This window comes from Mizuhopecten yessoensis, unplaced genomic scaffold (genome assembly GCF_002113885.1).
Source record: "Mizuhopecten yessoensis strain PY_sf001 unplaced genomic scaffold, ASM211388v2 scaffold8131, whole genome shotgun sequence".
NCBI lineage: Eukaryota > Metazoa > Mollusca > Bivalvia > Pectinida > Pectinidae > Mizuhopecten > Mizuhopecten yessoensis.
This window is the reverse complement of record NW_018407394.1, coordinates 1,250,140-1,263,373: the sequence shown is the minus strand read 5'-3', so window position 1 is coordinate 1,263,373 and position 13,234 is coordinate 1,250,140. Positions and strand designations below refer to the sequence as shown.

The window sequence follows — 13,234 nt, the reverse complement described above, 5'->3', positions numbered from 1 at the left end:
TAAAGTGAATTTTGTATTCATGATTTAATTGCTGCAAACCCATTTAACAAGCTGGTAACAATGATCTGTGTGTGTGTGATTTTAGGAGACTTTTCTGGAGACTCAGACAGAACATCTGCCAGATCTGTTGTACCGGGTAACGACGACCTTGACCAGTCACTGTACAAAGATCAAGGAGACGGACATCAAGTGTACATTACAGCTATGTATCAAGCTCCTGGCCAAGGTCCAGCCCTCCATGGATGTCCTAGGTCTGGACACCACCAGCACTGATGGAGTAAGTCTCAGAACTGACCAAACATATGGTCAGCAACTACTTCATAAGAAACTTCCATTGGTAAGAAATGTATTAAATGATGGTATGAAGAGAAAAGATATGGTGTGATGATCACATTATAATGATAATACTGTCTGACCATGTTTAGTAATATTAGTAATAGTTAACTGACCACCCAGAAGCTCATATTCAAACTTGATACTGCATTACTTAAGTATTCATTTGTTACATTTTAATGAATTTGAATCCAATATGGTCTACCCGACCAAATTTGAGTACAATATAAACAATCTTCTTGAGACTTTTTTTGAAATTTGCGGTAGTTTTTTCTCTCCATATTTGACCATTCATATTAAGCATGGAAAAGATTCAAGTTTCTTAAAAACAAGTGTGTGGATACTTATATCTATATGTATGTAATGTACAAGTGAAACAAAGGCAGCCGACTGGCACAGCATGCACACTTATAATTACCCTGTAGAACAGTTGTGATATACATGTACAAAGTTACATAATAGCATTGTTGAGTAATTTGACTTTGAAAATGAAATATGAGTTCGAGCCATATTTCCCCTGTTAGCCCCTTATTTATGTATTGTTCATTAATTTGTGTATTTTCCCCCCAGGTATTTGAAGGATACAGTGTGAGCAGTATGTCTCATCAAAGTGATCATTTGGACGGTCACAAAAAGTCGCAGACACCTGAAGCGAGGAGCAACAAGGATATCTCTGATGACAGTTGTAAAGACAGACTTATCAATGGGAGTGGTGGTGTGAATGGGCATCTCGTTAATGATGAACCCACAACACAATCTGATCAGAGGCACAAGGACATGGATGAAACTGAGCCAAATTGTGTTGATGATAAAAATATTTTGGAGGAAAATGGATGTGTGGTGTCAACGGAAAATGGAGAAGAGATAAAGGCAAATGGAGAAGTTCAACCAATGGTAAATGGAAACAATCAAACATTTGAAAAGACAGAAGTTGATTTAAAGGAAAGTGTTGAAAATAAGTCGGAGGAAAGCAGATTAGACATCAGTCAGGCTTCAAATGAAAAAGGAGGTGATTCTTCTTTGGAACAGAACTCATGGCACAATTCAGGGAAGAGTTCTGCTACAACTATGATGCAGTCCTGTATTGAGTGTTACAAGAACTTCTTCCACACCTACATTACACAGAAGATCTTCCAGGATCCCAGCATCATTACCACCTGTATCAATCAAATGAAAACATCGACGGAGCATCTGTGGTCTTACAGAGACGAGGACGACCTTGGTCTGCCTGTCGACCAGCCAGAGGATCAGGGTAGAAACAAGGGGCCAATAAGGGCCGACCACCTACAGAAGGAGACCTTACACACGTTTGATTGTGCTTGTCGACTTTTGTTGGATTTCACCAGCTTTCCAATCTTTTGTACCGATTTCAACAAAATGTTCCAGCGATCTTTCAATGCAGGTACATATCATGTAGCTTATCATATTTAAAATTGTTAAAGAATATTCAGATTAGGTGTATAGTTACGGTTAACTCATTTACCCCTAAGGATACATTTGAGCACTTCCAATTCAAAGGTTGGAAAAGTCCATTCTGAAATTTCAGGGTTGAATGAGTTAACAAACAGGCATCAGCAGTAGTAAGAACGGTGTTGGAGTAGCGGTTATGATACAAGTGTGTGGCATGTTAAACAGTCATCAAAATAATGCTTTAATTAGTAAAAAGTCATCAGGGAAATTATTGATAATTAACATGATAACAAAGTGGACACAGTGGAAGTAAGAACCAAACTATAAGGTCAATCTGTCAAGTAAAAGACATTGAGTTCAGTTTCCATGTTATGAAATTCAATTTGTATTCATTTTGTTTCTTGTCCAGGTGAGAATGTGACCCTTCCGATGTGGCTACAGGACCTGATTGCCTGTGGCTGTTTCGTTGAGAGCTTTGAGGTGCAGTCTGCAGCTATAGCAACAATGATTGACCTGATCATTGTTGCTAAGACGATCCAATCAGACAGCGAGAACAAAGTTGATATAGGTCGGGAAAGGTCAAAGTCTGTCGGTGAAGGATCCCCAGTCTCAGTTGTGATTATGCCTGCACTGTTACCCATCCATCTTAAATACCTGGGAGAGAAAACTACGTTTTACAAGGTGTGTAAAGAAACTGTCCTATTTGTCTGTAATCCTGTACAGAATTACAGGATTGTAACTCAGGTTCACTATTTTGTTTTCCTTTTTTCCACTATTTCATATAACCCACAATTCACTGTCATTATAGTTAAACCCAGATCTAGAGCTCACTTTTGTTCAATACACAGGATTTACTGTTGTTTTACCACACAAGATTCCTATTTCTTTACTGTTACCAAGGGAATGCTGCATTAAGTAAAATATTATAACAAAAGATGGCACAGTGCAATCAACAAAATAGAAGTTCAAAAGTAAAAAATAAATGAATACACAGACCAATTAATGCTGAAACAGAAAGCATTCAGAACATGATGGCAAATTGTTTTTTTGCAACGCAAAGTATGACAGTATTAACAGTATAAATTAATGTTGTACATGTTACAGAGCGTGGCCAGTATACTGTGGGGATACCTGGACGAGGCAACGCCCACTCATCACCAGCAAACCGTACAGCTATTCCATCACTTACACCAGGTGACCCCAGACAGCTGGGTATGTGAGGATGTGATTGGTCATGCCCTGGTGTCCGAGGAGGAGGTCAGTGCTCACCTATTAGTGGCATACTACATTGTATTAGTACATGTCACCTACCATCCAAAAGGCTTTTAGAATTTTCTAATATGGAGGAGTCTCTATCAATATATTATAATACATAAGACTATCTAAATTTCCTACTACTTAAGGAGCATCTTGAGTTTCAATTAAAGGAGAAGAATTAAGAGTTTCTTAGACAGAGGATTGTCTTGAGTTTCTAGCATGTACTATCTATCTAGAATTCCATACAATAAGGTTTATTTGACAGTCACTGTAAATCATATTTAACCAATATTTTAAATAATTTTCTGTTGAAGGTTGAGCGTATTGGAGCATTCAAGAAGTTAACTGTTCTCTGGCATCTGACAAGGGACAGCCGCTTAGATCCCAACCCTGGACAACCTCCTCGTACATTTGACAGGTAGAACAAACCAATTGATAAAAATACAATGTTGTTATCAATAGAACAGCAGACAAACATATTGAATTATTAGATATTTAACAGTAAAAAACCCATCTACATGTTATCATCTCCTGTAAGGCGTATTGGATTGATTCAAATGAAAATTAGACAACTGTGATTTTAAAATGAGCTCTTTAGCAGCAAAGTCAGCTTTATTGCTATTCATCAAGATTGGAGAGACCCCTTCACATTGGATTCTCACCATGGTTATAGGTTCAACCTGTTGTTTTTGTAAGGTAGCAAACATTTGCCAAAGCACAAATGCCTGTTGTGCTATGCCCCTGGTACTTGTAAACATGTTTTTTTTTCTTTCATTGATAATGAAACTAAAGTTGAATCTATATAATGATATATAGCGGTAAAAAAAGGTTTTAACTGTCCATGCGACTGTAGAAATATAAATAAAACAAAAAACTGAAGACTAAATTTCACTTAGTACTTTTGCCCATCTTGGGGCTCTATTAAGAAAATCACCTGAAGAGCCCCAGGATGGGAAAAAGTACTAGTGAAATGTGGTCTGCAGTGTTTTGTTTCATTAGTTACGTAAATACATTTACATTTTACATAAAACACAACATATTATACTCTATCACATTTAGTCCCTGCACTTACTTATGTTCAATGTCAAGATAAAATAATAGTTAATGCCTGGATATTAGTGTTGGTATGCTGACTGAGGTATATAACATGTTGTGTAGGTCAATGCTGGTGCTGCTGGACAGTCTGAAGGAGGAAATAAGTGCTACCAAGACCATCGCCACGACCTGGCTTACCCACGTTATACAACGGGGCGACATCTGTCGTGTCCTCAATCCTCTCCTGTCTATGCTCCTCCACCCAGACACTGCTAGGTAAGGTTTAGTAGAATCAAATCAGTTTTATAGTGAGTATAAACCATACCTTTTGTCAATTTATCCGTTCGTCAAGTCACTTTCCAGACAGTAACCATTTACCTGTTGAACATTTTGTCATGGAACTTTGGCATGTGATTCCCAGAGTGTCACTAACCATACACAGATCTATACCCAAAAGTCAGTCACAGTGATACATGGCTCAAAATCGTATAAATTACGAAGTACAAATAAAGTACTGTATATTTCATTTAACTCAAAGTTAATATTGGGTCTCATTCCTCTCTTTTACAAGATGTTGTAGTATTTACTAAGGCTTTAACCCCTGTGGCTAGTACTCAGTATGTGCAAGACCATAAGGCTAGTATGTATAAAACCTTTTGAAAAGAATCTACAAGCTCCTGTGATCAATATGTAAATGTCTTTATGGAACAAGCCCTTTTGACTAGTACATTATATATACAAGATCCTGTGGCATGTATATACAAGCCCCTGTGGTCAGTATTATAAGCCCCTTTGACAAGTATGTATATACTCTTGTGAATACAAGGTTGTATGTTAAGCCCCTTTGACCAGTTTTTCAAAGTTCATGTACAAGCTAAGAGTTGCGAAATGAGATTATTCAATATTGTTTTTTCAGGATTTCTGTTCAACACATCAATGTACACAAGCCCAAAAAAGTACCAATGAGCGAGGAGGAAGACATTCCAGGAAATGAATCTCAGATTTATGCTATCAGTAGTGAAGGTGGTAACATAATCTACCATGTTAACTCCGCTAGTAAGCCAATGTTAGGTAAACGAGCAGATGATGTGAAATCTTTTGCACTCACTTCTATGGACAAACAAGGTTCTGCCACGACTGCTCAAACGAGGCACCAACAGGAGATGCACTTTGATCGTGTCCGTCCCAGCGATCTCAGCCTCTGCATCAATCCGTTCGGCTCGGAGAGTAGTCTGGATAAGTTAGAATTTGAAGGGTACGAGACACCTACTCAACAAGTAAATCTAAATGGAGCAACACGGCTAAATCGTGAGACTTGTGCTAAGGAAGGTATATTCTTTGATACAAATGAAACTGGGTCACAGAGCTCTACTGAAACAAGCTGTCAACAAGAGGATAGCCCATTGTTAGCTGGATCTGAGACAGTGATTAATGACATTCTGATGGAAGTCTTGAACAATGTTGTTCCTCCTTCTTTAGAGAGTTCTGTTCCCCTTGAACAAGATGATCCAGACGACATTGAGGATTATATTTTAGAGGATTTGGATAGTACTGTTCCAAAAGAGTTTGAATCAAAAGGAGGAAATCGAGCACGGTTATCCAGCGTGTCATCAAAGACTAGTAGTGTTATAGAGGACCAAGACATTCTAAACACTGTGGATAATAGCGGCATGGATATAGACTCTCCCACAGAGAGTGAAGTAGATTTAGCAACTTCCCAGCCCACAGTCAGCGGACGAGACAGAAATTTCAGTGACGTTCACCCACTGCATATGCACATGCTATTATACACACAGAAGTATGACCACAAACGAACATTATATGCTTTAACCACATTGAAATCCATGCTGGTCACTTGTCCAAGACTTGTGGTCACTGCTTTGGTGACTACAAGTATTAGTGCAACAAGAACATCGCAACTAGCCAAACTGCAACTTTTATTGGCTCGTCATAGAAAATCAGTGTTTGGAAAAAACTTTTTTGGGGATCTTCCCCCAGAGGTCATGTCAAGTTACCGTAGTAACATGTACATTGAAGTCATCATATCTGTATGTTTATATTTTGTGAGGAGCTACTTTCCAAACCTGATGATAAGCAAGCTGTCAAATGGTGAGTTGCTAGGCAACAAAGAAGTCCACATCCTGGCTACTGAAATACTGACCCTTTTAATGTCGGAGCTGATAGTTATTATGAAAGAAAGTGGGAAAAGTTTTGTGTCCTACATCAAAGATCTCCTGGTGAGGTGTAAACTGCAAAAAGCCCTGCTGCACTGCTGTCTTGCCTCTGTCTATAACTTAAGAAAGAAAGACAAAAATGTTGCTGTTACGTCGAAAATTACTGAAGTTATCATAAGATTCAATGAAGAAAATCTAGACCTGTCTGTTAACGAGACATTTCAGATCCGTCTGCTCAACTTAATGCTGGTTCTTATCATGTTGGAGGGCAGCATTGACAAAAGCTTTTCCGATTTGTCTGAGGCTTCAGCGACAGTCACTTCTTCAACTGAATGGGAACGTCCTCGGGTAAACTTCCAGCAGTCATTACTCCATGCCAGGTTCATGAGCTCCCTTCCCATAGTGCATCAGAGGATGTTCCTGTCATGTGTTCTCAGTGCCATGAAACAGTCACACAATCGCCATATGCACCGTCACTGGGTTGCTATGGTGACTTCTAGCCTGCCATTCATGGGTAAAGCCCTGCCCAGTATTGTGATGAATGTGGTGGCCCAGCTTTGTCGCAACATTGAGGTAGTGGCTGCCAAGTATGAGGACCACACTGGAATAAGGTAAAATTAATGTCTGTTAGGATGGAATAGTGCATCTAGATTTAACCCGTAACAAATTGATCATAATCTTTCTAAATTTAAATTTGGGAAGCAGGGAAAGGCAGAACCCTTAAATCGAGAAGATGTTGTTAAAAGTATAAAAAAAAAATCAGTTACTTCCCCTTATTATGGAGTTATCTTTCTTCGTTTGAAAAATGTTCTGATACAGGTGGGGTTATAAGTCTCATTCTGGTGGCAGGTCTAGTTTGAATAAAGGTGTTTCTAGGCCAGCGCAGTAGGGGAATTAGGTATCAGTCATCAAAATAATTTAAGATTTCATAATGCATGTATCCTGAATCATTTCATATATAGTGTTGTCTTCACATTTGAAATGTGCATGCATTAATAAAAAGATGTAAGTGAGCTTGAGTGATCAGGCATATATCTGTTTATTAATTTTAAAAATAAATCTTGCTCCTCATGCCTTTGTTCTTTTCCTATAGAGGTCAGGAGAAGATGCCACCTGACCACTTACTGACCATCATAGAGGGGATGACCACCATCTGTCATTACTGTCTGCTGGACAATGCCTCCCCAGTGTCCATTGGCCTGCCTGCTCCAACCAGCATCAACATCACTACAGAAACAGGCAGTAGAGGACAGATCTTCACCAACCTCATCAATGTCTTCAACCCTATAGGGAGTAGTAGGGTAGGTATCCAACCAGATCACATTGGTGGTCAGCTTAAGACTGTCTAAACTGAATAAGAAAATTAATTGCATAAGATTTGCCAAAACATGCATAAGGAATTGTTGTGCATTTGATATTCTATTAAATTAATTTGAAATACTCCCAATTCCTCATCACTTCTAATTATATATTTTCACTAATAATTATGATAAAATGTTGAGTAACTTCATGCAACTGTAATGTTTTTATTAGGGCCCCATATCGGAGATACGGGTGCCTTATAGTAATCACTCTGTCTGTCCGTCTGTCTGTCCGTCCACAAATTTGTTACTGGCTGATAACTTTTGTATTTATTGACCGATTTACATGAAACTTGGTCAAGATGTTCAGTTCACAAAAATACACACAGAGATAAAAAGGTTAAGGTCATTAGGTTCAAAGGTCAAATTTTGCATCTTTTCACTGATGAACCCTTCGTTATGACATGATGAAGCAAAGTTGGTCAGAATTAAACAAGGAGTCAATTGACCAAAAGTCAAGGTCACTGGGTCAAAGGTAAGGTTAAATTTTGTATCTTTACCCTGATGAACATTTTGTTATGACATTATGAAGGAAAGTTGGTCGGAATTGAAGAATAAGTCAACTGACCAAAGATCATGGTCACTGGGTTAAAGGTCAAGGTCATTTGGGGCCAAAGGTCAAAGACTAAGTGGATCCCTGACTTTGACCCTTGCTCTTGATGGAGGAGGTATTTAAGGTGAAATAAAACAAATCAAAGCTAACAAATGGGTATTGCACTGGCATTTACATTTCTGTTAGGCCAGCAAATATGGAGATGGAAGGAAACACGACTCACATCATAGTACATGTAAAATGTATATTTTACTTCCTTGCGATTCTTTTTGAAGTCCAAATGTCAAACGTCAAGCTCAGCTATATGGGCAGATTGCTTCTTGATGATTATGGAGGATATATTACCACAAGATGGGGCCCTTACTGACCTGTCAGTGTTCTAGTTATTAGTTGTAAGGGGATTTAGCATCCAAATCTTTAAAGAGGTGTTGCAAAGATTTACCGTTCAGCGATTGTCTTCGATCAATGGCTGTAACTTCAATGTCTCCCATTTTGCTTTGATGAAAATATAAATATGTGAATAATTTCATACTTCTAAATATTTCTCTTTTCACATGATATAATACATAAATTTATATATACCAGGTATGTATTCACCAGTAAGTTTGTAAGATTTGATATAGTTTCTTGCCATTAAAAACAAAGTGTAGTCGTAATGAATCAATTAATTGTCCAGGAGACGAGTCCCCAGAGAGAGACCCCTCTGGTACCCATTATGGACGCACGCCGAAGTCTTCTCAGCATCATGCCACGCATCATTGCCTGTCTCACCTCACTCTGGAAGGCTGTCAAGTTCGCGGAGGAGCAAGTTGGAGATGAGAGCAAATTTCATCCTACCTGGATCATGGGAACGCCAAAAGTAAGTTTGACCTTGACATGTAGGAAATATTTCGTGAGTGGCTGACATATATCAGTGAAACTTGTCTGGATAAAGATAATATGTATCAGCAGTATATTGAAACAAAGCAGTACCTGTATTGATAGTTGTGGTTGCAGCACTTCCTGTCTAGTATTCTTATGTCACACCCTGCATTCATTAAGTTATCCACACCAAGGTCAAAAAAGTAGGTATAGCCATTCATCCAACACAGGACATCGTCTCTTCCATATGTCTTTTTTACATTTCGTGGACACATTTTACCTAAAGGTGGTCCGCCAGAAGATCCTGGAGTTTTTGAGTCCAATTTCACTGCCCCATGGAAGCAACTTGCTGGCTGCTGTTGGAGTGGCCTGGAATGACCGTACACGGAAAAATGGAATCTCATATAAGAAGGTATGTAATAAGGTATTTCTGGGCCTCTTATTAATCCTGTGTAAATTACAGTTTATTCTCAAGCTTTAAGAAATAAACAGGCCTAACAGAGCATTGCCTATTTCATAGGGATCTGTACCAGCCACAGATGACCAGCTACTACTAGTGGACCTGGTCAGTGCCATCAGAGTCCTGCCTATAGACACTCTCGTTCAGACGGTCAAGCAGGTGTTAAAACAGCCTCCGCCAACCAACCTCAGTAGAACCAGGGTATGTATTGTCTAAAACTGGAAACTTTTACTTTGAAAAACAGATTTATAAGTTAAAAAAAAATTATGAGGCTGAGAAATGACTGTTACAATAGGCCTTTTTGTGTATCTGGTTCAACCGGTTTGTCTGTATTTAAATGCAACATTTCAGGTATAAATCCTGGCGGACACATAATATTGTGCTAACGCATGATCTGATAACTTAAATCATGTCGGTAATTTATATCACAGATATGTGTATCGTGACCTGACAGTTTATCATGTAATTAAAGTGATGTGTATTTCTAAATCATTACTTTATATTTGCTATTTTGTCTCTTTTTCCATTTTAGAAGAATGTACCTCTGGAGGTGAATATGCTCCAGTTTTTCTATGCCTATGTACAACAGACATCAGCCAGTCAGCTGGTCGATTCCTGGAACTCACTGTGTTCCTTGCTGCGAGACAGTCTGCAGCTTAATCTCCTACCTCCTGGAAAATTCATACTCTTACAGTAAGTGTGTCATACCTGGTCCTATATTCAAACAAAATGCAAATTCTGACCCACATGTTTAATTAATTGGAATATCCCAGTAAATTTGCTTAATAGTTGGAGTATCCCAGTAAATTAAGTACATAGTTGGAATAGCCCTGTTAATTGAATACATAACATGGTTGGAATATCCCTGTTAATTAGTACATGGTTGGAATAGCCCTGTTTATTGAATACATAACATGGTTGGAATATCCCTGTTAATTAAGTACATGGTTGGAATAGCCCTGTCAATTGAGTACATGGTTGGAATATCCCAGTTAATTCAGTACATGGTTGGAATATTTCCTGTTAATTGAGTACATGGTTGCAATATCCCAGTTAATTGAGTACATGTTTGGAACATCCCAGTTAATTCAGTACATGGTTGGAATATCCCTGTTAATTAAGTACATGGTTGGAATAGCCCTGTTAATTGAGTATATGGTTGGAATATTCCTGATAATTAAGTACATGGTTGGAATATCCCCGTTAATTAAGTACATGGTTGGAATAGCCCTGTCAATTGAGTACATGGTTGGAATAGCCCTGTTAATTGAGTATATGGTTGGAATATTCCTGATAATTAAGTACATGGTTGGAATATCCCCGTTAATTGAGTGCACAGTGGGAATATTCCTGATAATTATTAAGTACATGGTTGGAATATCTCTGTTAATTGAGTGCACAGTGGGAATATTCCTGTTAATTCAGTACATGGTTGGAATATCCCTGTTAATTAAGTACATGGTTGGAATAGCCCTGATAATTGAGTACACAGTGGGAATATTCCTGTTAACGTAGTAGTGTTAAAACATCCTTATACAATGTAGAGGGTTTTGTATTACTTGAGGTTAAATGCTGTGTTTTATAGATCATTTTAATATATATTGCATTTGTTTACCTTTTCAACTATCAAAAGACTCAAGTCAAAGAGGTTTAGTGTAAATAAGAAATGTTGCATTTGTCTTGTTCCCTGACTAAGTGGTGTTATTTTTCAAATTGGTGAAAACTTGGTTAGCTATGCAGGCCCCATGAATCTCTTCATCAGGTATACAAATGTATATGATGTCCTATGTTACCAATGAGAGCAGAAGTACTTAACAATACAACTCTAGATCTAAACATGTTTAATGTACAAAGATATAATTGCAGTTCTCTTTGAAATGCACGAAAGCACTCTACACTAAGAGTTCTTTTAGATACCTATACTGTTAAATTGTTTTCATGTTTGTTAGGACATTGGGTGATCATTTGATCAATGTTTTACAGAATTCTGAATGAGTTTGTCCAGAAGATGCCATCATTGGAGAACAAGAAAAATCAGAAGGAGTTACAGGTACAGTAATTTATTTATTATTAGATTGTTTTACCTGTATATTTATACTGAGTACTGCCTTCTGTAATGAAAGTCTGTGCAGCATCAATTCCTGGCAAACATACCACCTTTGAAGAAAATTCTTAAATTTTCAGGAATATCTCAAGGATATTCTAGGCTTGAGTTATTTCTGAAAGTAAGATATGCTGGGACTTAATCAGCGTGTTGAAAGTCCTATCCATCACAGTTTATGGCATGATAAACCAAGATAGGATAATGCAATAGGTTGGGATTGAACCGAACTATTTAAGCTAATACCATACCTATGATCTCTCGACTATGATAGATACATTTGGACTTTTACTATAACATTGAATCTGTATTATCAAGAATCCTAGCTTTTCAGTTTCCATGTGGCCATCCCAGCTCCTAAAAGACTGGGATGATTTCAACTGGGCATTCGGCTTGTCTTTGAACAACTCTATTTTTGAATTGTTCATTCTACCATTTCAGGACATCACACAGAAGTTATTGGAGGCTGTAGGACTAATTGCAGGTTCCTCACTGGAGCAGACCACCTGGCTCCGGCGGAATCTGGCGGTCAAGCCTGGCCCACAGACTGACCGCCCAGAGATGGATGATGAGGATGTTGGTGATGATGTTGAGATGGGTAATTATTAGTTTTATGGTATGGCACAATGTTTTCGCATCAGTTTACAACATGTACTGGTCCAAATCCTGTATACAAGTTATCATATATTCAGTACTAAACCACTCTTTACTTGATTCTGGATTCAAGACAAAAAAATGTAAAATGGTGTACAACATTATTAATTCAAAAACCTGAATAAACAACAATACATGTATTATGTAGTTATTCTACAGTACAATTAAACAACCAACTATTATTCATGCACACAATTTCATTGTTTATTGTAAAAACAAGAACAAATAAATGGAATAACATATTAATTACCTCGTTTGTAGATAATGTAAATAGACGATTGTAGGCGATTCGTTAATTAGTGATGGTTGGCTGATGGATTGTTATGGATGTAATCATTGACTGATGAAACATTGATGTAATCATTGACTGATGAACCATTGATGTAATCATTTACTGATGAACCATAGATGTAATCATTGACTGATGAACCATTGATGTAATCATTGACTGATGAACCATTGAAGAATCCATTGACTGATGAACCATTGATGAATTCATTGACTGATGAACCATGGATGTAATCATTGACTGATGAACCATTGATGTAATCATTGACTGACGAACCATTGATGTAATCATTGACTGATGAACCATTGATGTAATCATTGGCTGATGAACCATTGATGTAATCATTTACTAATAGCCTGTTATTGCAGTTCTGAAACAGAGATGGAAATACCTGAGATATCTACTACAGGAAATATGTGTGCTGAGTTATTTAGCATTCACTTAGCATTCACAGTGTCATTTTCTGTCCATTGTCACAGATTCTGAAGCAGCAGCTAGAGAGAGGCGAGTGGTGGACCCCAAACTGACCAGTGCTGTTGACTCGAAGTACAGTGTTCAAGCTTTGTCCATCTTGGCTGAGGTAGGTCACTGCAGTCTGCTTGCATATTAATTAATATTTCTTTGTACAGTCAATAAGAACATTGCAGGAATGTTCATATTACTGAATTACTCTATTTTAGCATGAACTCAACTTGCATAAGTGTGAGGTTCATAACAGGTTACATACTGTGTACCAGGAAATGTTC

At 37.9% G+C, this 13,234-nt stretch overlaps 1 protein-coding gene across 3 annotated transcripts in view; it reads left to right on the top strand.

Moving 5' to 3' along the window:
* Positions 1 to 13,234, top strand: part of LOC110455075 (protein dopey-1-like) — a 32,972-nt gene that overhangs the window by 7,951 nt on the left and 11,787 nt on the right. For 2 of the 3 annotated variants that reach the window (XM_021504999.1, XM_021504998.1), the window contains exons 6-20: positions 86 to 337; positions 904 to 1,735; positions 2,153 to 2,424; positions 2,848 to 3,000; positions 3,315 to 3,418; positions 4,159 to 4,311; positions 4,952 to 6,820; positions 7,303 to 7,510; positions 8,800 to 8,982; positions 9,271 to 9,396; positions 9,505 to 9,645; positions 9,977 to 10,137; positions 11,428 to 11,494; positions 11,987 to 12,143; positions 12,968 to 13,068. In XM_021504999.1, coding sequence (XP_021360674.1) covers positions 86 to 337; positions 904 to 1,735; positions 2,153 to 2,424; positions 2,848 to 3,000; positions 3,315 to 3,418; positions 4,159 to 4,311; positions 4,952 to 6,820; positions 7,303 to 7,510; positions 8,800 to 8,982; positions 9,271 to 9,396; positions 9,505 to 9,645; positions 9,977 to 10,137; positions 11,428 to 11,494; positions 11,987 to 12,143; positions 12,968 to 13,068 — 4,779 coding nt within the window. The remainder of the gene's footprint in view (positions 1 to 85; positions 338 to 903; positions 1,736 to 2,152; positions 2,425 to 2,847; positions 3,001 to 3,314; positions 3,419 to 4,158; positions 4,312 to 4,951; positions 6,821 to 7,302; positions 7,511 to 8,799; positions 8,983 to 9,270; positions 9,397 to 9,504; positions 9,646 to 9,976; positions 10,138 to 11,427; positions 11,495 to 11,986; positions 12,144 to 12,967; positions 13,069 to 13,234) is intronic. The other variant, XM_021505000.1, reaches the window with a different exon arrangement.